The 24,248-nt window shown below is 43.9% G+C and overlaps 3 protein-coding genes across 5 annotated transcripts in view; 1 reads left to right on the top strand and 2 right to left on the bottom strand.

The window, feature by feature from the left end:
- Positions 1-9,717, bottom strand: part of Alg9 (ALG9 alpha-1,2-mannosyltransferase) — a 71,257-nt gene extending 61,540 nt beyond the window's left edge. The window contains exons 1-4 of one of the 2 annotated variants that reach the window (XM_021172705.2): positions 9,432-9,717; positions 8,267-8,402; positions 5,670-5,804; positions 1,407-1,477 (exon numbers count right to left, since the gene is read on the bottom strand). In XM_021172705.2, coding sequence (XP_021028364.1) covers positions 1,407-1,477; positions 5,670-5,804; positions 8,267-8,402; positions 9,432-9,562 — 473 coding nt within the window. In that variant the 5' untranslated portion in view covers positions 9,563-9,717. Of the gene's footprint in view, positions 1-1,406; positions 1,478-5,669; positions 5,805-8,266; positions 8,403-8,992; positions 9,064-9,431 lie in introns of those variants that run through there. The other variant, XM_029481947.1, reaches the window with a different exon arrangement.
- A 2,646-nt stretch (positions 9,718-12,363) lies between these two features.
- Positions 12,364-16,878, bottom strand: Fdxacb1 (ferredoxin-fold anticodon binding domain containing 1). The gene is made up of 5 exons (XM_021172603.2): positions 16,659-16,878; positions 16,271-16,427; positions 14,838-15,041; positions 14,391-14,549; positions 12,364-13,785 (listed from the first exon to the last, which is right to left on the bottom strand). The coding sequence occupies exons 1-5, from the start codon at positions 16,876-16,878 to the stop codon at positions 12,609-12,611; spliced, it is 1,917 nt and encodes a 638-aa protein (XP_021028262.2). The 3' UTR covers positions 12,364-12,608.
- A 69-nt stretch (positions 16,879-16,947) lies between these two features.
- On the top strand, positions 16,948-21,824 carry C9H11orf1 (chromosome 9 C11orf1 homolog). 2 transcript variants are annotated; one of them, XM_021172366.2, is made up of 4 exons: positions 16,948-17,263; positions 20,231-20,461; positions 20,871-20,937; positions 21,145-21,824. In XM_021172366.2, the coding sequence occupies exons 1-4, from the start codon at positions 17,222-17,224 to the stop codon at positions 21,264-21,266; spliced, it is 462 nt and encodes a 153-aa protein (XP_021028025.1). In that variant the 5' UTR covers positions 16,948-17,221; the 3' UTR covers positions 21,267-21,824. The 2 variants fall into 2 exon arrangements, with proteins under 2 accessions (XP_021028025.1, XP_021028024.1); XM_021172365.2 differs by lacking the exon at positions 16,948-17,263 and adding an exon at positions 18,766-19,457.
- Positions 21,825-24,248: the final 2,424 nt, after the last annotated feature.

Here is a 24,248-nt window from a genome sequence, read left to right as displayed (position 1 = left end):
TGGGAATGGGTGGGTAGGGAAGTGGGGGGGAGGGTATGGGGGACTTTTGGGATAGCATTGGAAATGTAATTGAGGAAAATACGTAATAAAAAAAATATTTAAAAATTTTTTTAAAATGTATGTAAACATGAAGTCAACATAAAACAACTGTGTGTTCATCTCTCTAGGGTCTCTCCCCACTTTTCCCACTGGCCTGGTCCCTTCAGAGGCTCTTCTGTTCATTATGGTTTCAGCTCCCTCTTCCACGTCTCTACACACAGTAAATGCTGTCTCTACTCTATTAACTGCTAAGAAGCGAAGGTTCACAGGCCAGCGTTTAGATGACTGCTGCCCTGGGAACTGAGCCCGGAGCCCCGCACACATGAAGCCTGTGCTCTGCCACAGAGCCACTCTTCCAGCCTCTTTCCCACACTTCCTCGTGCGTTACAACTTTATTCCTGACGGCTTGTTGTCATCTGGGCTAAGAGTACAATTCTCTAGAGAAACTTTTACATGATGTATGGGCCTCTATAACCCGGACAATTTACCATAAATCCTCATCATGGGGCTTAGGAGATGACATGGGTGACTTGAGTTAAGGCCAAAATCCACATGAAGCCCAATTCATGGGTACAATCCCGAGGGAGTCCTGGCTTTGTTTTTACTTCTATTCTAGCCAGAGTCAAAGCCAAAAATTAATTTTAATCTGACACATCTAGTTATATGAAGAATTTTTATAATGATCCTTTTAAGTCTGAGTATCTTTTTTCCAATTTCTGATTTTTAAAATGTTTTTGGGGTTTTTTTTCATTCATTTTTATTTCCTGTATATTACACATATGTCTGTGTGAGGGTGTCAGATCCTCTGGAACTGGAATTACAGACTGTATTTAGCTGCCACATGGGTACAGGGAACTGAACCCTGGTCCTCTCAAAGAGCAGCAAGTGCACTTTATTGCAGAGCCATCTCTCCAGCCTCAAGACTGAGGATCTTTTAATATGTTAAGGCACTATTAAATTTAAATGGTTTTTAGGTGTTACATTTTTAAATGACAGTTACTTTATTCTAGACTACTTAAATGCATATGGATTCATTAATATTCAATCGACTAAGAGCTACTTGATGTGAGGCAATGTGCTGAGTGAAGACTCCACCTGACAACAGTCTCCATGAGCTCAGCTCCAGGGAGAGGGACCAACCCTCTGCTGAGAATCAAAGACAAGGTTCCACTAACTCTTATGAGGACCAGTGAGGCCTGTACTGCAGACCAAAGCCAGGGCACGCCAAGGGGAGCAGAAGCTGGGCCTCCTCCTCAGCTACGCTTCAGACAAGAAGGTGCCCTCCAGGCAGAACACCAGAGGAGCGAGGAGCACTGCTTGAGCTCCAGGGCCCCTAGCCCCTTTGGATGGAGAGTTTTGATACTTACTTATAAAAGTAAAGTTCACAAACACAGCTCACAAAAGCCAGGAGACATCTCAAAAAGTAGAATACAAGAATCTGAAAGAAACCCAGAGTAAAAAAACTGAGGTCAGCAACAGGAGCCGGCAAGCTCGTAAGGAAGAAAAGGTCTCAGCTGTTGTCAGTAAACTGTGCTATGAACCAGTACAATCCTCTTCAAGAGCCGAGTTTATTGAGAACCACGTGGATTTTCAAGTCCCCAGACTCAGTGTACCTACTTCTTTTACTATAAATGGGGTGGAAGCCTCCATTCATAAGAACACTGACTGTAGCACTAGAAGTTTAGTAAAAAATACAAAGTATCCAATTGTAAGTATGCAACCAATCATGCTACATCTGGTTTAGAGAGAGTACTAACCACACATGAACACTGCTGCAAGGATGAAGACGCTGACCAACGCTGACCAATGCTGCTCATTTGCTGCTTACTCAGTAAGCGTTCTCCTTCTCCCTCCCCTTCTAATGCAGGGTCTCACGCTGCAGCACAGGCTAGTCTGAAACTCACCATCGATCCCAGGATGACTTCAAACCTACAGTAATCCTCTTGCCTCAGCCTCCCAAGTGCTAGGACTGTACATATAAGCTACCTCATCTGGCTACAACAGCACGTGTTAAAGAGGCATAAAACTCTAAATACTGACAACTTACAAAATACATCAGCATTACAGCTATGGAAACTGCATGCATATGAAAGGCTGGGAGTGAGCTGCTTAACTCCTGGCTCCTGTGTGTCTGTAATACTGGTTAGCCAGTTCTATGATTAATGGCATAAGACTAAAAACAATAGCAATAAGAGTTGTATTGACTAACTTTTAAGACTTACTTATTTTTATTTTGAGTGTTTTGCCTGCTTGCATATCTGTGCACCACTTTTATGCAGTGCCCAAGAAGGCCAGAAGAGGGCATCAGATCCTCGGAACTGTAATTAGCAATGGTTGTGAACCACTATGTGGGTGCTGAGAAGTGAACCCCCATCCTCTGGCAGAGCATCCAGTGCTTGTGAACACACTGAGCCACCCCTGCTTCCCCCTGATTAACTTTTATGCTACAGAGCACTGTATGTTAGGTACACTGAATCCTTACAGCATAACTCCATTTCCAGACACAGTGCAAGTCCATCTCAAAAGCAAAAGGAAAACGTCATTTAAAAACAAGCAAAGATCAGAGAGGCAAACTGGAAACTCAATATGCATGCACTCTGTGCCTTTGCCTTCTTATAAGAATCTGTTGATTATCTTACCCAAAATACAAGTATACTGCATTATAAAAAAAAACAACAACAACAACAACATAAAAACAAGCAAAGGATGTGAAAGGGTAACTTGCAGAAAGGGATATCTGAATGACAAATATATGAAGAATATTCCACTGCTAATTGCCAGGAAGTCCATTCACAGTGGGAAGCAGTTCATATACACGAGGAAGTCAGAGGTGACAAACGACAAACGGGAAGGCTAGGCTTCAGGGCTGCAAGGCCAGCCGAGAGTCAGGGCCTGGTGCGGGGTCCCACCCATGCATATGGCAGGGGAATTCACACTCAGATCCAAGAGCAGAGAATACTCACAGGGAATAGCCAGGGGGAAAGGCAGCCAGGAGCAGAGAGTAGAGTGCTAGCATTACACACCACCTTTCACCCGGACCCCACCTATCTTCAACATTAGGAAATAGGGTTCAGACCACAGCATTGGCTCTCAACCTTCCCAGCGCTGCAACCCTTTTATATGGCTCCTTACACTGTAGTGACCCCAAACCATAAAATTATTTTCGTTGACACTTCAAACTATAATTTTGCTACTGTTATGAATCATAATGTAAATATCTAATATGCAGATATTGTAAATATCAATACCCAAAGGTGTTGACACAAGAGATGAGAGCCCCAGTGTCACAAAGCTAGAATTCTCTTTACAAGTGGGTCCCTATGGACTCGGGCTGGCAGAGCTAACAGGGAGACGAGACGGGACTCAAGTAAAAACAAAAGGGAAATCTTCCTCCCCATGTTCACGTATCCTGGTTAGTTTTTATTACCAACTTGACATAACCTAGCGTCACCTGGGAAGAGAACCTCCCTTGAAGAACTGCCTTAATCAAACTAGTTTGAGGCCACATCTGTGAGAGACTGTTTCCACTAATGATTGATGTAGGAGAGTGCAGCCCACTATGGACAGCACCATCTCTTAGCAAATACACCTGGACTGTACAGAAAGCTAGCTAGAAAGGTGTGCTGGCACACACTAATACCAGCACTGGGAGGCAGAAACAGAAAGATCTTTGCGACTTCAAGGCAAGCCTTGCCTACAAAAATAAGAAAGCCAGCTGATCCGGAGCCAGGTAGCACACCAGCAAGCAGCATTTCTCCATGGTTTCTGTCTTACTCCGAGTGGGTTTCTGAGCTAACTTTCCTTAATGATGGATTGTGACCTGGAAGTATAAGCCAAATAACCCCTTCCCTCCAAGTTGCTCTTGTTCAGAATATGCAAAGCCACAGGATGAAACTGGAACTTACGCTGTTCATGTCACATACATCAGGTGAGAGTGACAGAAGACGACTCAGCAAGCTCAATGTGATATGGACATTCAGCTAGAAACAAAACCTAAGGGCTTCAAGTTGCTGGTTCTCTATGGAGCCCTCCATCTTATTTTTCCTTTAATAAGTTCATAAGCAAAAACAAACCTAAAAAGCCAGAAATATGATACTTGGTGGAGAGGGAGCAACAATGTCCTGCCACTTCCTATGTGTCCCACCTCTCTGATCACTGTGAAAAGTGCAACTGTAACCGCATCTCCCACCCAAAAACCTGGGTTGGGGAGGAACATGAACAAAAACCCCACAGCATTAAATCCCATTGGGTCACACACAAAGTTGGACTCCTCCTTCTCAGTCTCATTCCATCCACCCCATTCTCTCTCCATAAATCAAACTAACTTACATGAGAAATAACGCTGGCCTTTTCTCATCATTAGACCTTCAATTTACAAAGACAGTTCCTACAGCCAGAGACATGGCTCAGTGGCTAAGAGTTTGGGTTGTTATCCAGAGGACTAGAGTTCAATTCTCAGCTCCCATGTCAGGCAGCTGAGCAACCTGTAGTTACAACTTCAAGGGTCTGACATCTCTGGACTCCATACACACACACACACATGATAAAAAATAACAGTTAAAAACCTCCCAGATTCGGGGCTGGGGCATGGCTCCACAACTAAGAGCACATGCCATACAAGCAAGAGAACGTGCATTCAGGCATGGTGCCCAGGTGGAAGCCAGGCATGGATGGCCATGTGCTTTTTAACCTCAGCATCACCAGGAGGCAGAGACAGGCAGCTCTTAGGAGCTCACTGACCAGCTCCCAGGTAAAACAGAGTTTCCGGTTTAGTGGGAGACCCTGTGTCTAAGAAATAAGGTGGAGAGCAAAAGAGGAAGACAGGTGAAGTTAGAGCAAAAGAGGAAGATACCTGGAGACAGAGCAAAAGAGGAAGACACGTGGAGACAGAGCAAAAGATATCTGGTATCTCCTCTGTTTCTGCACTCATACATAGGCACATGTGCTCACACAGACCCACAAACCTGCACATGCGCGAGTGTGCACACACACAGCACACACATGCATAACACACACATGCATAACACATACACACACATCAACCAACCTTGCACACATACCCCTCTTCCCAAATTTGGCAAAAGGTATAAGCCTAAATATTCAAGTAATTTAGTGAACTCTAAACAAACAAACTAAAAAAGAAAAAATTCATACCAAAACACAGACTGTCAAAACCTTTAACCCTCAGCGGGATCTTGCGCATTCTACTTAAATTAGACCCTCTTAAAATGCTCCCCCACTGCACCTTGTACTTTTCTCCTACTCTTTCCCAAAGAACTGTAAGGCATGAAGCCGACTAGACTTGGTCACTGTGCCATCACGTAACACAATGCACAATGTACACTAAGTGAAAGCTGCTACTAGCATAGGTGGAATGACAACTGCACAAACAATCCTTTCAAAGAGGAGGCCAGACACAGGAACCTGGGAAGTGCAGGGGGTGTGGGGGGGGGGGGAGGAGCACTTGAGTCTGCAGAACATGGCAAGACTCCATCTCAAAGAAGAAAAATGAAAAAATAAAAGAAAGAAATCAGCCTTTTGGCCATCAGTAGATTTTTGTCCCCTTTCAAAACTGGCCCCAGACTTACCTCTCGGTGGATGTGAGTGCTACCCGGTCAGCCAGCCCTTACCTTGTTAGTCTGCAGAATCCGTGCATGAAATGCAGCTGGCCAGGCATGCAGCAACAGGTAGGCATATGAGCGGATGGCATACACGGGGGAATACTCCCATGTCTGGAATCCCTTCCCGTAGATGAGGTAGTGTGTCTGAAAGCAGAAACAAATGTGTCATCCTAGCAAAGCCCTCCAGAGGGCTCACAGGTGAACAGCCTGTGTTGAAATTAGAGACAAAATGTTGAGAATTAACACCTGTAACTAATGAAAACACATTAAGAAAAGATACACATGACCACATATTTTTAAATGAAGACGCTAAAATTTTACTGGATTTATTTTCTTAAGATAATGTTTAACCAAAACAGGAAAACTCTGTTTCATTCCTTAAGCTGCACACACTAAGCAACTTCTGTTTTTGACACAAACTGTGATCGGTAACTTCCAAATTTTCTGTAATAGGAAGTCATTAAAAAAAATACATAATCAAAAAAAACCTCAAGAAACAACACTGCAAGTGGACTATGAGCAGCACTACTGTCCTAGTGAAGGCCACTGACCATGACCCAGAGCAACTTGGAGAGGAAAGGGTTCACGTCTTCTTTCTAGTACTATTATATTTTTCATTATTTAAAACAATTTTCGAATTCAAATATATTTTGATCATATCCTTCCCCTCCCCTACTCATCCAACTTTTAAATTCTTTCCCAAAAGAAACAAAGACTCGGGCTGGAGAGATGGCTCAGCGATTAAGAGCACTGAATGCTCTTCCGAAGGTCCTGAGTTCGAATCCCAGCAACCACATGGTGGCTCACAACCATCTGTAATGAGATCTGATGCCCTCTTCTGATGTGTCTGAACACAGCTACAGCGTGCTTACATATAGTAAATAAATAAATCTTTTTAAAAAGAGAAGAAAAAAGGATCAAAGACTCAATACAACAACAAACCCAAGAAAACGAGATTAAATTACACTCAAAAAGGGAAAAAACAAAAACAAAAAACAAACACCAAAGTGTAACCAAATAAAAGCACACACAACAAAACTGGAGTCCATTATATGTTGGTCAACTACTCCTGAGCATGAGGCCTGTCCCGGAGTGGTTGTATACCCAGTGTCACTTTACTGGACAAAACTGATTTTCCCTCTCTCAATAGGGACAAATGACAGTTTACCTTTATGTTAGTGACTAGGTCTTCATTCATTCACTTAAAAAAAAATCAAGATAAAATATAATAAGATTAAACAAAAACTACCACATGGAAGTTGGACAAGACAAACCAATAGACGGAAATTCAGTTCCATGTGACAGTTAATCATCAAATGCAGTGAAGACAGGAACTCAAGCAGGGCAGGAACCTAGAGGCAGGAGCTGAGGCAAAGGCCATGGAGGGGTGCTGCTTACTGGCTTGCTCCCCGTGGCTTGCTTAGCCTGCTTTCTTATAGAACCCAGGACTACCAGCCCAGGGATGGCACCACCCACAGTAGGCAGGACCCTCCCCCATCAAACACTAATTAAGAATAGGCCCTGCAGACTAGCCCTACAGTTGGGTCTCATGGAGGCATTTTCTCAGTTGAGGCTCCCTCCTTTTCTAATGACTGCCTGTGTCAGGCTGACATAAAACTAGCCAGCACAACTATTTTGGCAAACATAAGAAGAAATAAACTTAGAAAGGTGGAAGAATGTGGCTTCTGTCTAAGAATGGGATCTGACCTGAGGAAAATGCCGAAGTTTATTTCCCTCAAGTTTTGGAGTAATCATTAGCTTTAAAACCTATACCCACAAGTATTACTTAGACTTGCAAAACCATTTAAAAGATAATTGTAAGTATCACCTTTGAGTATACCAGCTAAAGGTCATAGACTTTAATAGTAATTAAATCAACAATATGGGCTTTCTTTTAAGACCTATTTTATTTGCGTGTATATTTGCATGAGTGTAGGTATACATGTGTGTGCCTAGAGACCAGAGGAGGACATCAGATTAGTTCTATTTTGAGACAGGGTCTCTCTGTGTAACTCAGGCTGGCCTAGAACTCATAAGAGCTGCCTGCCTCTGCCTCCAGAGTGCTGTGACTAAAGGCATGGGCCACCACGCTGGGCTATCATATTTTGTTTTGGAGCTGAAGTCGCCTAAATTTGAGCTGCTGGGATGTGAACAATAATCCTCCTTACAACTATAAACCAACAGTTTTTTTTTTTTTAGATTTATTTATTTATTATATGTAAGTACACTGTAGCTGTCTTCAGACACTCCAGAAGAGGGCGCCAGATCTCGTTACGGATGGTTGTGAGCCACCATGTGGTTGCTGGGATTTGAACTCTGGACCTTCGGAAGAGCAGTCGGGTGCTCTTACCCACTGAGCCATCTCACCAGCCCCAACCAACAGTTTTTAAGATATAAAAATGAAAACAATGTATTTTAATATTTTCCACACTTACATTCTACATGTTTAATTTGTCCTAAGTACCAAATCAAGATCAAAGGCCAAAATCCCAGAACTAGGGGCGAGGGATGTAGCCCACTGATAAAGTATTGCTTCAAATGCCCAAAACCATGGGTTAGATCCCTACGATTGCAAAAACTAAAGCCCAGCTAACGAGATCACCTACTGGTTCCCAGTAGTTGAATGTTTCATCACAGTCCGAGATGTTGCTCAGAAGGGCTGCGCACAACCTCGCTGAGAGCAGACACTTGAAAGCAGTGGATCCTTCAGGGGCCCAGACTTGCCCTGCTTTATTTCCAGACCTGCCCAGAAGGAGAAAGCAAAATCATTCGTCTTATCAGGAAGGTCCTGCTAGGGAAGACTAAAAACCAGACAGGAAAGACAGGAATGGCAAAAGACAGCGCCGCAATAAAGCCATTCACCTAAAAGAACTAAGGCTTTGTTATCCTTGAGAGTGAATAAGGGGCCGGGCGTGGTGGCGCACGCCTTTAATCCCAGCACTCGGGAGGCAGAGGCAGGCGGATTGCTTTTCCAATCGCACCGTTCACTTCCTGCTTCTAAGGTACACACTAATTCATACACCTTGGCCGGTTTCACCTCAAGCCAACTAATCACTCACATGAAGACCACAGTCTTCTTTTCTCTCCATTTCTTCCTTAAAGTCATTCCTTGTCATGGCTTTATCTCCTCCCTCCTCCTTCAAATGAATGAGGCTTAATATAAGACGCAGGTGCAGACCTCCTCTGTTCCCATATACTAACAACCACTTTAACGCAGACCTAACCTACAGGCTACCGGCTGCGGCTGCGAGGCTGAGGGGTTCTAGGGCTGGAAGCCCAGAGGGAGGGAGACAACAGTAAACCGCAGTGAGACTCAGATGTAAAAGGCATACCAAGGGCTCTCACAGAGGTTCTGCTAACTCTACCAGCATGAAGCCTGCTCATGTGGACTTGAACCCGAAGCATGGCAGACCCTCGCTGCAAAGATGCAGGGATCTGCTGCGGAGGGGCGATGATCGACGCCAACTGGGACGCTCCCACGAGGGGCAGGAGTAAGAGCGCCGGGTGGCAGCGGAGATGCGGGCGGAAAGCAGACCCCCGGCGAGGAGCAAAGCCGCGCGGCTCGCAGCAAAGAGCAGACCCCAGGCGGAGAGCCCCAGCTCGCAACGGAGAGCCGACCCCCGGGTGAGCGCAGAACCCCCGTGGAGAGCAGCCCCCGGGTGAGCCAGAGCCCCCGTGGGGAGCCGACCCCCGGGTGAGCCAGAACCCCAACGGAGACCCCCGGAGCCGCCGGACCCTCCCGCCGACCACGCCCTCCGACCGCACACGTACTCTGGCCGCGGCTCCGCGCCTGCCTCCCGGCTGCCTAGCTGTTCTCCCAGCTTCTCCGCCGCCGGGCCCGCATCCCCACTGCCGCCGCCGCCGCCGCCCTTGAGGCGCTGCCGGGCCCTTCGGCTCGCCATGCCCAGCGTCGGGGAAAGGATAGAACTCTGCACGCTACGAAATCGGTGAAGGTGCAGACATTGCTTGGCTGGAAAACGGTGTCCGCCGAGGGACAAAACGCCTCGACATGCGCAATAAAAACTGAAATACTGTGCCAGTGGAGCAATTGAGGCGAAGGCCGGAACGGCAGCCTTCGCTTGCTCTCCTACTTCTGACTCTGGGTATTTCGTCCTTCCTTTAATTTGCTTCCTCCACTTTGCCAACGCTACAGTGTAGTGTGTGGAGGTATAGCACAGCTGCCTACCCAAGGAGAGGGCTCTAAAAGGTTGCTTTAACACCTTGCCTTGTCTTGTTGAGAGAGATGGAGACAAACCAGTGAGGCCAGGATTCTGACTGAGAAGTGAAAACCTGAAGAAATGCTACGCAGATCATTCAAGCAGGCAGATGTCACTGACATTGCTACAACACGGCTGGCTGGAGGCGGTTTTTTGTTTGTTTTTGTTTTTGTTTTTTTGTTTTTTTTTAAAAGACTTATTTATTTATTATATGTAAGCACACTGTAGCTGTCTTCAGACACACCAGAAGAGGGAGTCAGATCTCGTTACGGATGGTTTTGAGCCACCATGTGGTTGCTGGGATTTGAACTCCAGACCTTTGGAAGAGCAGTCAGGTGCTCTTACCCACTGAGCCATCTCACCAGCCCCTGTTTGTTTGTTTTTTGTTTTTTTTTTTTTTCATACACGCTTTTTAAATCTCTCTGCCTCCTTGCCTTTACTGCTAAGGAAACCAAGGTCCAAAGTTGCTTGGGTAATAAATGGAGAAACTATATTCCAATTGAGAATCCTTTACAAACACATACTATTCTCACTACATTAACAACAAAAAAAAGAAAGAAAGAGAGAAAGAAAAGAGAAGAAAAGGAAAGAAAAGCTCTTGTTGGGAGCGGGTTTTTTTTTTTAGGGGGGCGTCCAGACTTGGTTTCAGGGGCCTTTCACAGAGACACTTTACAAAGACAACTCCAGGAGATTGCTCACCCAATCCTAACAGCAGTGCTGCCTACTAGTAGAAATGCATACAGGATTCTAGAGGGAACATTGAGCTTGACAGAGTTAACCAAAAGGTTATAATGCCACTTCCTACATCGTGAAAATGGAGACTGATCATGTACACCAGTTCCCACACACAGTCATTAATTACCAAGCCCACAGCCAACCAGTAGAACACGAGTGTATCCTTCTGTAGCCTTTGATGAAGACTAGGAAAGAACAGTAAGGATGTGAACAGAGAAGCGCTTTGGTCAGACAGGCCCAAATGTCAAGCCTAGCTCTGACACTTAGGGTTCTCTGATTTCAACAGCCAATGATGAAAGATAGCAGTATCATGATGTTAATCCCAAATGTGTAACACATGTGATAAAACGCTCATAAATTCCACAAAGTCGGAAAGAGGAACTGAAAGTGTGGTATATATATTTAAGGACATCCAGGTTCCATAGCCTCTTCAGCAAGGGAACAGTAAAGTACAAAATACTTGTTTTGTTTGGTTTTTTTCTCAGGATCAAAAAGCTGAACTACATTAAAGTCACCAACCACCAGTCTGAAGGGGTATTTTTGTTTGGTTTGTTTGTTTGTTTATCAGATATTTTCTATATTTACATTTCAAATGTTATCCCCTTTCCTGGTTTCCCCTCTGAAAACCCCCCTTCCCCTGCTCACCAACCCACCCACTCCTGCTTCCTGGCCCTGGCATTCCCCTACACTGGGGCATAGAACCTTCACAGGACCAAGGGCCTCTCCTCCCACTGATGACCAACTAGGCCATGCTCTGCTACATATGCAGCTAGAGCCATGAGTCCCACCATGTGTTTTCTTTGATTGGTAGTTTAGTCTCAGGGAGCTCTGGGGGTACAGGTTAGTTCATATTGTTGTTCCTCCTATGGGGCTGCAAACCCCTTCAGCTCCTTGGGTACTTTCTCTAGCTCCTTCATTGGGGAACCTGTGCTCCATCCAATGGATAGCTATGAACATCCACTTCTGTATTTGTCAGGCACTGGCAGAGCCTCTCAGGAGACAGCTATATCAGACTCTTGTCAGGAAGCTTTTGTTGGCATCTGCAATAGTGTCTGGGTTTGGTGATTGTATATGGGATGGATCCCCAGGTGGGGCAGTCCAGCCATACCACTCCTGGGCATATACCCAGAAGATGCTCCAACATGTAGTAAGGACACATGCTCCACTATGTTCATAGCAGCCTTATTTATAATAGCCAGAAGCTGGAAAGAACCCAGATGTCCCTCAACAGAGTAATGGATGCAGAAAATGTGTACAGAAAATGTTTACACAATGGAGTACTCAGCTATTAAAAACAATGAATTCATGAAATTCTTAGGCAAAGGGATGGATCTGGAGGATATTATCTTGAGTGAGGTAACCCAACCACAAAAGAACACACATGATATGCACTCACTGATAAGTGGATAGTAGCCCAAAGTTCAGAATACCCAAGATACAATTCACAAAACACAAGAAACTCAAGAAGAAGGAAGACCAAACTGTGGATACTTCAGTCCTTCTTAGAAGGGGGAACAAAATACCCATGGGAGGAGCTACAGAGACAAAGTGTAGAGCAGAGACTGAAGGAATGACCATCCAGAGACTGCCCCACCTGGTTTGTTTGTTTGTTTGTTTGTTTAATTAGGTATTTTCCTCATTTACATTTCCAATGCTATCCCAAAAGTCCCCCATACCCTCCCCCCCACCCTGGTTTGGTTTTTTAAGACAAGGTCTCACTATGTAGCCTTGGCAGGTCTCCTAAGCACTGGGATCAAAGGGTACCACCACCACCTCCACGACCAGCCAACCTATGCATTTAAATGATATTCACAGGCATCTTTAGGGGCCACCAACACTACTTGGGTCACAAAAAAAAAAAAAAATGAAAAACAAAAACAAAATTTTTATACACACACACAAAACAAATAAAACCACCAGAGTCCAGAAAGGAACAAGTTTCAAGTTGTTCTTTTTCACCCACATACAACAAACACTGCAGAAAGCTGTTACTAACCTATCGAGGTGAAACATGTAGCTGTCTTTGAATCTCTTTTCTGAACTGGGACTGCATTGCTGCTGCCAGCTGTGGGGTGAGAGCCTTATCACAAGTCTGATAGGTCAGTCTATAGCAGAGACTGACCTGCCGAGTCTCTGGATGCTGAAAACGATCACGGTACTGTACAGACACGACAGTGTCCTGGGACACCGCTCGGGCCACAGTGTGAAACTCCAGTTCATCAAATGCTTTCTTTTCATCTACCCAGAAACTAACGTCATGCACATAGCAGGGCGGGTACAGAGAATAGCTTTTAAAGTGTTCTATTTTCCCAGGGGCAAATCTCTTCAGGAAACGGTTATCAAAAGTCCACAAAATTCTCCAATCAGAAATACCATAGGCAAGCATAACTAATAAGTCCAAGTTTATAGAAACAAACACGAAACACTGATGTTTCTGTTTAACGATCTTAGATGTGAGAATAGACCCAATAATCAGATTCTCAGCACAATCTGGGCCAAAATTAAGAGACTTCACATGAATTATATAATCCTTTCCGTTTGGTTGAAGGACAAATTCCACTGAAGTGCCCAAACTAGAGCCCTCCTGCAAAGTCTGCGTCAGAAGGTCACCTAGAGCATCCTTCAGGTGACCCAGCAGTGACAGAAGGCAACTCTCCTTCATATTGTTATCAAATCCAAGGATGAGTAAAGTCTCGTGAAATGCTGGCATCGTGAAAGGTAAAATGTGGCACTTCTGAAAGACAGGTCCACTGAGGACATGCAGAGAGCCTGGGAGGAAGTCTGGGGAATGGATGACAGCTTCAACATGAACAAGAAGAGAAGGCCTGAGGCCAAGCTTGATCTGGTCACAGATTCCCTCCTGAGCGCCTTTGCAGCCATCTCTCACAGGACTCTCAGGAAGGGTACATTCTGAAACTGACACAGGAATTTCTTCCATTTCTTGTGTTATTTCACCATTCTGGAACTCAGAACACGAGTTATCTTCATGTAGACGAATCCAAAAGGTAGGCAGGAGGTCACAGGTCTCTGGTAGGAGGACAGTGGGGCCTCCCCGTGGCATCAAAGGGAGGGGACACTTCAGCCTTTTTAAGGGAAAAGTTTTGCCCAATTCGGCAATGAGTTTCTCATTGATGGTTCTGATAGGATGACAGGAAGATGCTTCAAGGAACCTCCTGTTTAAACACATAAAATAACTTCTCACTGACAATAATAATTACAGCTGCTAGAATTAAAGTCATCTGCTCTTCTACAGAAAGCAAGTATCCTTAAACTGGTCCTGAAAATAAATCACCTGTCATATGAAGAAATAGCATGGGCAGTTTTGGGTTTGGTTTGGTTTTTGCTTTTTTTTTTTTAATTTTTGTTTTGTTTTCTGCAATGACAGGTGCAAATTCTGGGTCTTGGGCATGCTAGGTAAGTTACTCTACACTGAACTATACTCCCAGGCCTGGGAATTAGCATATAATCTGCCACCACCCCCTATATTCTAACAGCCTGACAAGTACCCACAGTACCAACATCATCCATCATCCATTCAAAATGCAGTAACCACTAAGACAATCATGGTACAGCTAGGGACAGAAGAGAGTCCTAGCTAAATGAAAGATTATCTGCAGGGCTGCAGAGATGGCTCAGAGGTCAAGAGCACTGGCTGCTTCTCCAGAGGACCGGAGTTCAATTCCCACAGGCCAGCTCACACCTATCTGTAACTCCAGTTCCAGTGGACTGGCACCCTCAGACAGACGTGCAGGCAGACCATCGACACAGGTAAGATTACCTGTTCAGCTTTCCTAGAAGTGCTTCTGGTTCTGCAAAGTAAAACCACCGGTCCTCCAGTCTGACTCTGAAAGTTCTGGGCTGACAGCTCTCAAAGGGTAAGCTCTGGGTGAAGATATAGGTCAAAGCACCTTCTATGTGAAAGGGCCTATCCTGGCTCCTGCCAAATGAACAAAGAACGCCGTTAAATATTATTTACATCTTAGTTTAAATTAACTATATACACACATAAATAATATATATTCATATACATTTATACATACATACAAATATATATATATATATATATATATATATATATATATATATATATGAAGGCTTCCACTGGTAAACAAGTATTTTTGAAACTACATCAGAAACTTGGAAACGAAAAGTCTGGCTTTTAATTTTTTTTTTAATACTTCATGCAGAAGACGAAAGGGGAGAAGGTTTAGGCCCATGGTCTTACCTATACCCAGTGCACTTGTATCCTGGCACAGCCTCGCAGCTAAAGGGACACACATCACTTAAAATGAACCCTCCCAGGGCTGCCATGGCAACTACTTGCCAACTGTTGTGCCACTCTCTCTGAGGCTTGTCAGCAGGCGTTCCACCTTGTCCTCTGCACAGTGCCACATGGACTTCTCCTGCCTTTGCAAGAACATCAGCACAGCTTAAGGGGGACAGACACCAGAAGTGTATCAGAGACAGAAACTACCAAGGGAATCAACAATATGCACATGGTGTAACTCTGAAATAATTAAAATTAATCTTATTTGCAGTGCTCTATGAAACCTAAGCATATAAAAAGTCTACCAGTGCCCCCACAACAGCACAGGTCACCAGCTTGGCATTTGCATTGTTTTCCTGTATGCCACAGAAAGGCCAAAATCCGTAAAGCTCCTATATATAATTTACTATTTGCGTTGCTTCTCCCCATGAGAAGATTTCTTACTGCTCTCTGCCTATTCTATAGCTCAGGGCTGGGCTGAGCACTATATCACCATACACACTCATCTATACTTCAACTCCCTAACTTAAAATAATGCCTTTGCTAAAAGTTTCTCAACACCTATAGCCCAGTGGAGCCGAATACAGTTTGGTATACTGATGTTAAAGTACTATTTTAAATTCAGAATCACTTTAAGCTGCTATTAATAGCCAGTTTATAGATGGGGGTGGGGGAAGAAGCAGGTAAGGGCTAAACTTGGCGACAGTTTTAACTAGTAAGCAGTGAGCCAGGATTTGAACCTAGGCCATGTGATTCTTAAATCCAATCTTGTCGTCCGTCATCAAGCTATACTGACTCTTACGATTTGCACTTTTTAAAACCTTTTTGAGGTGGGCTGAAAGATTCAGCAGTTAAGAGCACTAGCTCTTCAGAAGTTCAATTTTCAGTACCCATATGATGACGACACCAATCAGTACTCTAGTCCCAGGGGGATCCAATGTCCTCTAAGGAGGCACACAACTGTTGCACAGACATGCATGCCGACAAAACACCCATATCCATATTTTTTTTTTAAAACACACACAATTTGGGGCTATATAGGTGATCAGTGGGTAATGGTGCTTGCCACCAAGCATGGTAGCCAAAGTTTTATCTCCTGGATACACGATGGAAGTAGGACCCGCTTCTGTAAGTTGTTCTCTGACCGCCACACTCATACACACATTAATTTTTTAAAAAATAAACTTGCCTTTTCCTTGTAACGTCTATTTGTACTTTAACATCTAGGGTTATATGTAAATCTTTAAGACAAGATTATGGTTTTCTCTGGGTCTTATCTTCTTTCCTCGTGTATCCTAGCAACTTATTTCCCCAACGACAAAGTTTGTGTGCAGTGATTTGGTTATGGGAACCTGGAAACATTTTCCATGCCAGGACTCGTCTTGCCTCACCTCTGGAAAAACTTGGCAAGCAGTTCCCTGTTCTTAGCTACTCCAGCTTTTCGTCCACAGTGCGGGAAGTTGAAATAAATTCGATCAAAATCCCTATCGTCGGCTGGCAAGGCATGTGACAGCTGGGTACAGTCCACACCAAAACGCACTTCGACACCTGGCAAGGTTTAAAGGCGTGAAATAGAGACCAAAAGACGTCTTAAGATCTGTAAACCTGGACAAACACCACCACTCATTGCATGGTTGGGCTGCCAACCATGCAGCCCAGCCCAGACCTGAGCACGCAAGCGCATCCGCCAGAGCGCCCCCAGGAGGCGCCCTCGCGTTCCCCGCGCGAGCCACACCCTACGCTCCGGGCGGTCCCTCGCGGAGGGCCCGGACGTGCTACCTCGTTCGCGCAGGCGCTGTAGGTTCTCTAGCGCTACGGGATCTCCCTCCAGAGCCGCCCGGTGCTGGAAGCCGGTAGCGGTAACACTGACGCTGGGATCCAGGCCGTCGATCAGAGAAGCGGCGAAGGAGAAATTCCCCTCCCCGACCAACAGGAGGCGCCGGGGATGCATGGTCTCCTCCGGCTTACCTGCCAGCGCTCTCCGATGCGCACATTTCATACGTCACTTCCTTCGCTTGGGCCTCGTCTCCCTCCCCCTCCCCACTCCACCCGGCACTAAGTGATGACGCATCAACAGCTTGTAGTTACCTGGATAAACATTTGGAGCTACTGCTCGGGAGCTTCGAGCGGGAAAGTAAAATGGAGCTCTTGGCCTTGCCTCTTCATCTTCGTGCGCCTCCAAAGGCTCGTTTTCTTTAAAGTACTCGGACGGCCCAACACGGACGGCCCTGAGCGTCTTCGCCGTTCTTGCTTGAAGTCGCATAACAGTCACTAACTGAGGAGTGAGACGAGTCTTGCGTATTCGAAAGGCTCAGGACGCTGTAACTGCACCATCTTCTGAAATGGCTGCCTCCTTTTCTCTCAGCCACTCAACATATCTCCAGGTGTTTGTATATCCTATTTTCAAGAAATAACATTGAACGCCTGTCTTGTTCCATGGCACTGTGAGAGCAGCTAGGTGTATGGATGAACTGGAAGTGGCCTGCCTACTGTCAGATGACAAATGCACACAGCAGAAGAGGCAACTCAAATAAAATGGGGTGTGTACCCACCGTGAGTGAAGGAATTCGGGATACTATGAATGAAGCATACACAAGGGAAGCCCTACCAAGCTGGGAAAGGGAGGCATAGATTCCCTGAAGTTAGCCTGAGCTGAAATCTAGTTGGGGGAGGGGAACTCGTTTTAGCTAGGTAAAAAGGATTAAAAAGGCAGAAGGAACAATGTTCATAAAATCATAGTTAAAAAAAAAAAAGTTATGTTTGACTGGTTGAACATAGTTGGCCGGGAGACGGACTAGCAGGTGACACTGTAGAGTTAAGAAGGAAGCCAGACCAAATTGAGTGTTTTAACCATTTAATAGCTAATTCAGGAATATAGAAATATATTATAGAATATAGAAAGCCACTAAATGTCCATTATGGCAGCCAGCAGGAGGTCTCAAAATATAAAATGAAAAACTTTGAATTCATTTGAAAAAAAAAATGAAGCTACTTTATTGATTTGGTAAGGGCTTTTTGTTCTTGACAATCCTGATCAGGTGACCTTCAGAAAAATCAACTTTCCTCCCAAAATCACGTTTGAAAAGACAGTCTAGCACTCTAACATTGATCAGATGGGGCATGTCTATCTGGAAGTAGTTAGCTAAAAACTGAAAACCAGCCACCAAGAATGACCAAGTATAGCCAGGCGTGGTGGCGCACGCCTTTAATCCCAACACTTGGGAGGCAGAGGCAGGTAAATTTCTAAGTTCGAGGCCAGCCTGGTCTACAGAGTGAGTTCCAGGACAGCCAGGGCTACACAGAGAAACCCTGTCTTGGAAAAAAAAAAAAAAAAAAGAGAGAGAGAATGACCAAGTATTCCATTTCTCGTAGTACTAATGAATGATTCCCATCCCAAGAACCCACCCTGGACTGACCTAGCTAAAGAATACTCAAAAGGCCATAAAAAAATATGTAAGGATGCTCAAGAATTTGCAAAGAAATATGGGAGAAAGTGACCTATAGACTAAACTCTGCCATGAGTGGTCCCAGCAAGTTTGAGCACAGACCCCAAACTGTACTCAAAAAGGAGAACTCTCTGGGAAGCTGACCTGCACCACCACCTATTGTTTGCCGCAGTTGCTGACTTTGTAGTTTTCTTAGCCAAAAGTAGTCTAGTTAACTTGTAAAATAGGACTTAAAAGTCCAGGTGTTCTAGACTGCAGAGATGGCTCAGTGGTTAAGAGCACTGACTCTTCTTCCAGAGGTCCTCAGTTCAATTCCCAGGAAGCAGATGGTGACTCACAACCTTCTGTAATGGGATCCAATGCCCTCTTCTGATATGTCTGAAGACAGCTACACTGTAGTCATATACATAAAATAAATAATCCTAAAAAGAAAAATCCAGGTGTTCTAAAAACAGCAACCACTAAAATATTTAAACTTTGAAGATAATATAATTTATTTTCAAAAACCACTTTCCTATGGAAAAAGGATTAGTCATGAATAAGGTTGATGACAAGGAAACCTGATAAAAGGCTGCCTGCAGTACAAGGGACAAAAGAGCCAGTGGTCTGAACTGGAAATTGGCAGTGAAGATGAAAAGTAATGGACGGATTCAGAAATCAGCAGGACTTAGTGACTGACTGATCAAATGACCAAAAAAGAAAAAAAAAAAAATCACACCAGCCCTATTTTTCTGTCCCTGATAACTGAGTGGATGTCTGTCCTTCTGGCTCTGGCCAGTATCACCTCTAAACACTAGGCCTGTTGGGCTTTCTGGATCCACATACCCAAGTCATCATGCTGTTTGGTGACGTCATGCATATACCTTCACAAAGGCAGATGATGTGAGGGCAGTCACCTACAATCCCATCCTTCCCTGCTGTAGTATTGGGTTTGCCTGTGAAAAGGCAGTTGGGTTGTGTCTCTCAAACCATGGCCATCTGTCGATGGTGATCTTTGTTTGGAGAACTTGAAAGGTCAGGTTTGGAGACGTCATTAACGAACATGGAACTGCCACATAGAAATCGCTTTTACTCCCTGAGATGTTCCAGCAAATCACTGTATTCACCATCAAGTTACACATCAATAATACAGGTACCATCTTCCTTCTAAGTCCAAGGACCAGGCTTATTTAGTAACAAAAAGTTGGGCTTTTGATTGCTTGCCAACAATTTAAAATACAGATATTTACTATCTGCTATGTGCAAAGAACTATTCATTGGGAGGGTAACTACTGATTGAGAGGATATATAAAACAATGAACATACAGAGCCTGTCCTTTATAAGTATGGTGTTCATTAGAGAACATATTGCATGTTCTTGTACCTATGACATAAAGTTATAAATTTTCACAGAAATAAGATATATATTTAAGATGGAAATATATGTAAATGTTCACAGAAAGTGAAGAATGTCAGTAAAACTTCTGTGTGAGGCAAAAAGAGAGTTAACTTATTTGAGCTGACCTGAGAAAATTATCATTAATTGTTTATTGTGTTAATCTGGTTATTCAGTTTTTTACCTTCCATTCTCTCAGAAGCAGTACCCTTACATCTTGAACTCACTAAAACATTCAGCTCATTGCTCACACAATGTTGGGATGCTGAAATAGTTTCTGTCATTTCAAGGAATGTGGGTCAGTGGCATTTGTATAGTCAATCATCTAGTACTGCTGATTGACAGGAGAGAGCAGTGGGCACGTACACCTGAAGAGGAACCAGAGCCATATAAATTACGCTTGGACAAAGGTGTGGAGTTAATAAGGTGTGCTTGTGTTAGCACTTGGATCTTTAAAGCAGAGGTAGAAAGGGACAACTTTCCGGCTCTTTGACTATTTTGATAAGCTTTTACATTCTTTGTTTTTCCAGAGACAAAACCTTGTCTGTTATCTCAGAAACCCACACTATGGCAGCATTATTTATGCTGATGGTCATGGAGAAGTGTGGACAGACTGGAATGACATGTCCAAGTTTTTACAGTACGGATGGAGATGCACCACTAATGAGAACTCCTATTCGAACCGTACCCTGGTAGGCAACTGGAATCAGGAAAGATACGACCTGAAGAATATTGTAAAGCCTAAACCTTTGCCTTCCCAGGTAATATATCTTTCTCTTCTTCTGTTCCTGTTAGAAAAAAAAAAATGCCAGTGGCCATGTGAGATTTTCTGTGTAGAATGATGAGAGACCATCCTTCAGCTAGACCACCTAGCCCACTTTAGTATCAAGTTGAATATTCCCTGCCTTCTCAGATGACAAACCACCATAAAAACACGTGTGTGTGTGTGTGTGTGTGTGTGTGTGTGTTTGCCTGCATGTATATCTGTGCTAGGGTATCAGATCCCCTGGCACTGGAGTTACAGACATTTGTGAGCTGGTATGTGGATGCTGAGAACTGAACCCAGATCCTCCGGCAGAGTCGTCAGTGCTCTAAACTGCTAAGTCATCTCTCTGGCCCCAACTATTATCTACAGAGATAGATTCTCAGTCTGTTACTTTTCCTTTCTAGTTTGGACATGCCTTCGAAACAACATATGATGCAAACTACAACAGGAAGAAGCTACAGTCAGCACATAGTAGGTGGACTCCTGTTATGAATCCTTAACTCCTAGCACCCATCGCAGTTCCCAGCAGATAGAAGGAACTCAAAAGTCAAATGAACGAGTGACTAAGTGAACAATTTCTCTTCCCTCTCAGTGTTGAGAAGTCTGAGGAAAAGTATGAATGAGCTTTGTTACTAAGCTCTGCGTTGATTGTTTTCCTCTTGCCTTTCCTTCCCACAGGATTTAAACGAGAGCCTCACTGGTTTCCTGGACATCAGCCTGAGCTGGATCCTCCTCACTACAAGTGCACAGCGAAGTCAGCTTACATGACTGACTACTTAGAACCTCAGCCCACGCATTAGTCCTGCTGTGTATATGATCCAAGTGTGAACCAGTCTTAGGACCCGGGAATCTGAAAAAGAAGAAGTAGCTTCATTTTTGTCTAGAGTAGACTGTAGAAAGGAACACATGCTAAGCAGACTCAACATCACTCTCAACATGGTTGCTGTCTAAATAAAGCACAGCACACCAAAAAAAAAAAAAAAATCTCCATGTTGTTTACTCTAACTGTCCTGGTGAATTTTTATCAGCTTCACACAAACCTAAACATATCTGGGAGGAGGGAATTTTAATTGAGAAATTATCTCCACACGGTTGCCCTGTAGGCAAGCCTGTAATGGGTGTATTTTCTTGATTAGTGATTGATGTAGGAGGGACTATCCAACAGGGGGCAGTGCCATTGTTGGGCTGGTGGTCCTGGGTGCTATAGGAAAGCAGGTTGAGCAAAGCCACAGAGAACAAGCCAGCAAGCAGCACTTCTTTATGGTTCTCTAGTTTCCTATCTTGAGTTCCTGCCCTAACTTTCCTGGATGATGGACTTAAAAGCTCTAAACTGAAATAAATGCTTTCCTTCCCAAGTTGCCCTTAGTCATGGTGTTTTATCCCATCTAGAAACCTAAGACAGTATATAACTGCCGTGTGTGTGTGTGTGTGTGTGTGTGTGTGTGTGTGTGTGTGTGTGAATGAGGGGGAAAGCCATGAATCTGAAAAAGAACAAGGTTATATTTGAGAAGGTTTGTAGGGAAGAAAGGGAAGGGAGAAAGATTGTAACTACGTTCTCTAATATTAAACAATTTTTAAAACAGAATCAAACCAAAGGTTCACAAATGGTAGGCAAGTACCATGAATCACATCCCAGCTCTGAGCTTCACTCTTAGAAACAGGCCTGGTGGTATATGCCTGGCTCTCCAGCATTTAAGAGGTTGACATTGCAGGAGCAAGGCCAGCCTGGGCTCTCCACTGAAACCAGGATTGGGCCTGTGGCTCCTCCATAGAGCATTTTTTTTCTAGCATGCTTAGGACCCTGAGTTGGAACCCCAGCACCAGAGGGCAGCAGGGAGAGAGAGAAAAATTAAATAAAAAAGCTTAGGCTGTGACTTACAACATATAGAACAATCAGGAGGCTGAGGCAAGAGCATAGCCAGGAATTTGAGACCTGCCTATGGGCTATATAGTAGACTACAGAGCATGACCCAGTCTCCAGACAAAACCCCATGTCTTCTAGTCAAACACTCCTCTCCACTTTCCATCAGTGGCAAATCTGAAAAGCTCAGCATAGCTTACACGTTGTATTCCTGGAGTCAAAGAGCATTTTTATGTTCTTACTGAATGACCCCTGATGAGAGGACTATGAAGAAAACAGCTTCCCTAACAGCACAGAGAATTCTAAACATGAAGTAGACCACGAGGTTAGTGATCTTTCTTGGGTACTACGTACCATCAATAGTCTAATGTCCATGTGCTTTCTCTTTTGACTTGATTCTGGAATACATCTCAGTAATACACTTTCATCTTAATATCTCTGTGTATCTTCAAAAAAAAAAAAAAAGGATAAGAGAGAGACAGCCAGTTCTGAACTCCTCCACACAGAGGACCAAGAAAATCTGCTGATCAAACAAAGCTAAGCATGCTAAACCTAGCAGCTCAAGGAAGAACTTGCCACGGGGGCTTGGTGGCGGTTCAAAAAGATGCTGTAGTAAGCTACTGGTTTGAGGCACATCCTGCAAAGCAGAAGATGGAAAGAGAATCGTGAGTCCTTCAGGTCAGTGAATGTAGGGAGGCAGTGGTCTTACCTGTGATACAGGTAAGCATTGTTAGCATTCCTTCTAGGCTCCACCCCACAGTTACCTGGCAACAGCCAGGTATGCCTGGCTTACTATAAAAGGGGCTGATTGCCCCTACTCACTCTTACCCTCTTGCTTTCTTACCCTCTGTCTTTCTTTCCCTGTTCCCCCCACCCCCGTAACTCTATTCCATACTATATCCATTGTGTGGCTGGTACCTTAGTGGGGAAGGATGTCTCAGCATGGGCCCGCAGAGGCACACCCTTCCACTTCACCATACCTGACTCTATCAAACATGGCTCTTTCTTTTTCATAAAACATAACAGGCATCATTTCCCCTTTCCTGTCTAATGTATGAGGACCCTTGCCAGAAGCATCTGTGCCTGTAACTTCCCCTTAAACAGGATGTGAAAGAGCTGCTGTCATCTCCCCAGCCCTAGTTAGTTTATGGAATTTGTAGTGTTTATGATGTCGAGTAATGACTAAATTTCATGTCTTTCTTTTTTTTTTTTTTTAATAAGTTGTGTGGTTTTTTTTCTTTATGGATACCTAGTTGTTCTGATCACTATTTAAAAAGGCTGTAATTTCTATAATGTTGTTTAAGGCAATTTTATTTTCAGTCTCTGTGTGTGTTGTTTTTTGGTTGTTTCTCTTCTATTGTCTTTGACAATAATAAAGTAATACTGGTCTAGTAGAATGATGTAAGAAGTATTCTAATTTTTTATGATAGCTTTTCTCTATCTCTCTTTGTGTCTGTTTTCCCCGCCCACCCCCAGCCCCCACTGGCGTCGCGTGCGTGCGTGCGTGCGTGCGTGCGTGCGTGCGTGCGTGCGTGCGTGTGTGTGTGTGTGTGTGTGTGTGTGTGTGTGTGTATGTGTGTACTGTATTACTTTTTCTTTCTGGAAAATAAAATAGGTTTATGGAGTTCATGGCATGAGGCATTAGAATGGCCAGGATTGAGGCTATACTGTTGTTATAGCCTGGGACTTTATTGTAATATTTTGATTTCTGATTCAATCTTATTCTAGTAATATGTCTTCTGTTTCTTAGATAATCAGGACTTACTTTAGGTATTTATATGTATCTTGGAATTTCTCTGTTTCATCTGTATTTTCAATATATTAGTATTGTCAAGGTGTCAGGAAAAAGGAATTAAGTTTCCTTGATACTCTCAGCAATATATATATATATATATATATATATATATATATATATATATAT

The sequence above is a fragment of the Mus caroli genome, chromosome 9 (assembly GCF_900094665.2).
Source record: "Mus caroli chromosome 9, CAROLI_EIJ_v1.1, whole genome shotgun sequence".
Classification (NCBI taxonomy): Eukaryota; Metazoa; Chordata; class Mammalia; order Rodentia; family Muridae; genus Mus; species Mus caroli.
The sequence above is the reverse complement of the archived record's forward strand: the minus strand, read 5'-3'. Positions and strand labels throughout refer to the sequence as shown.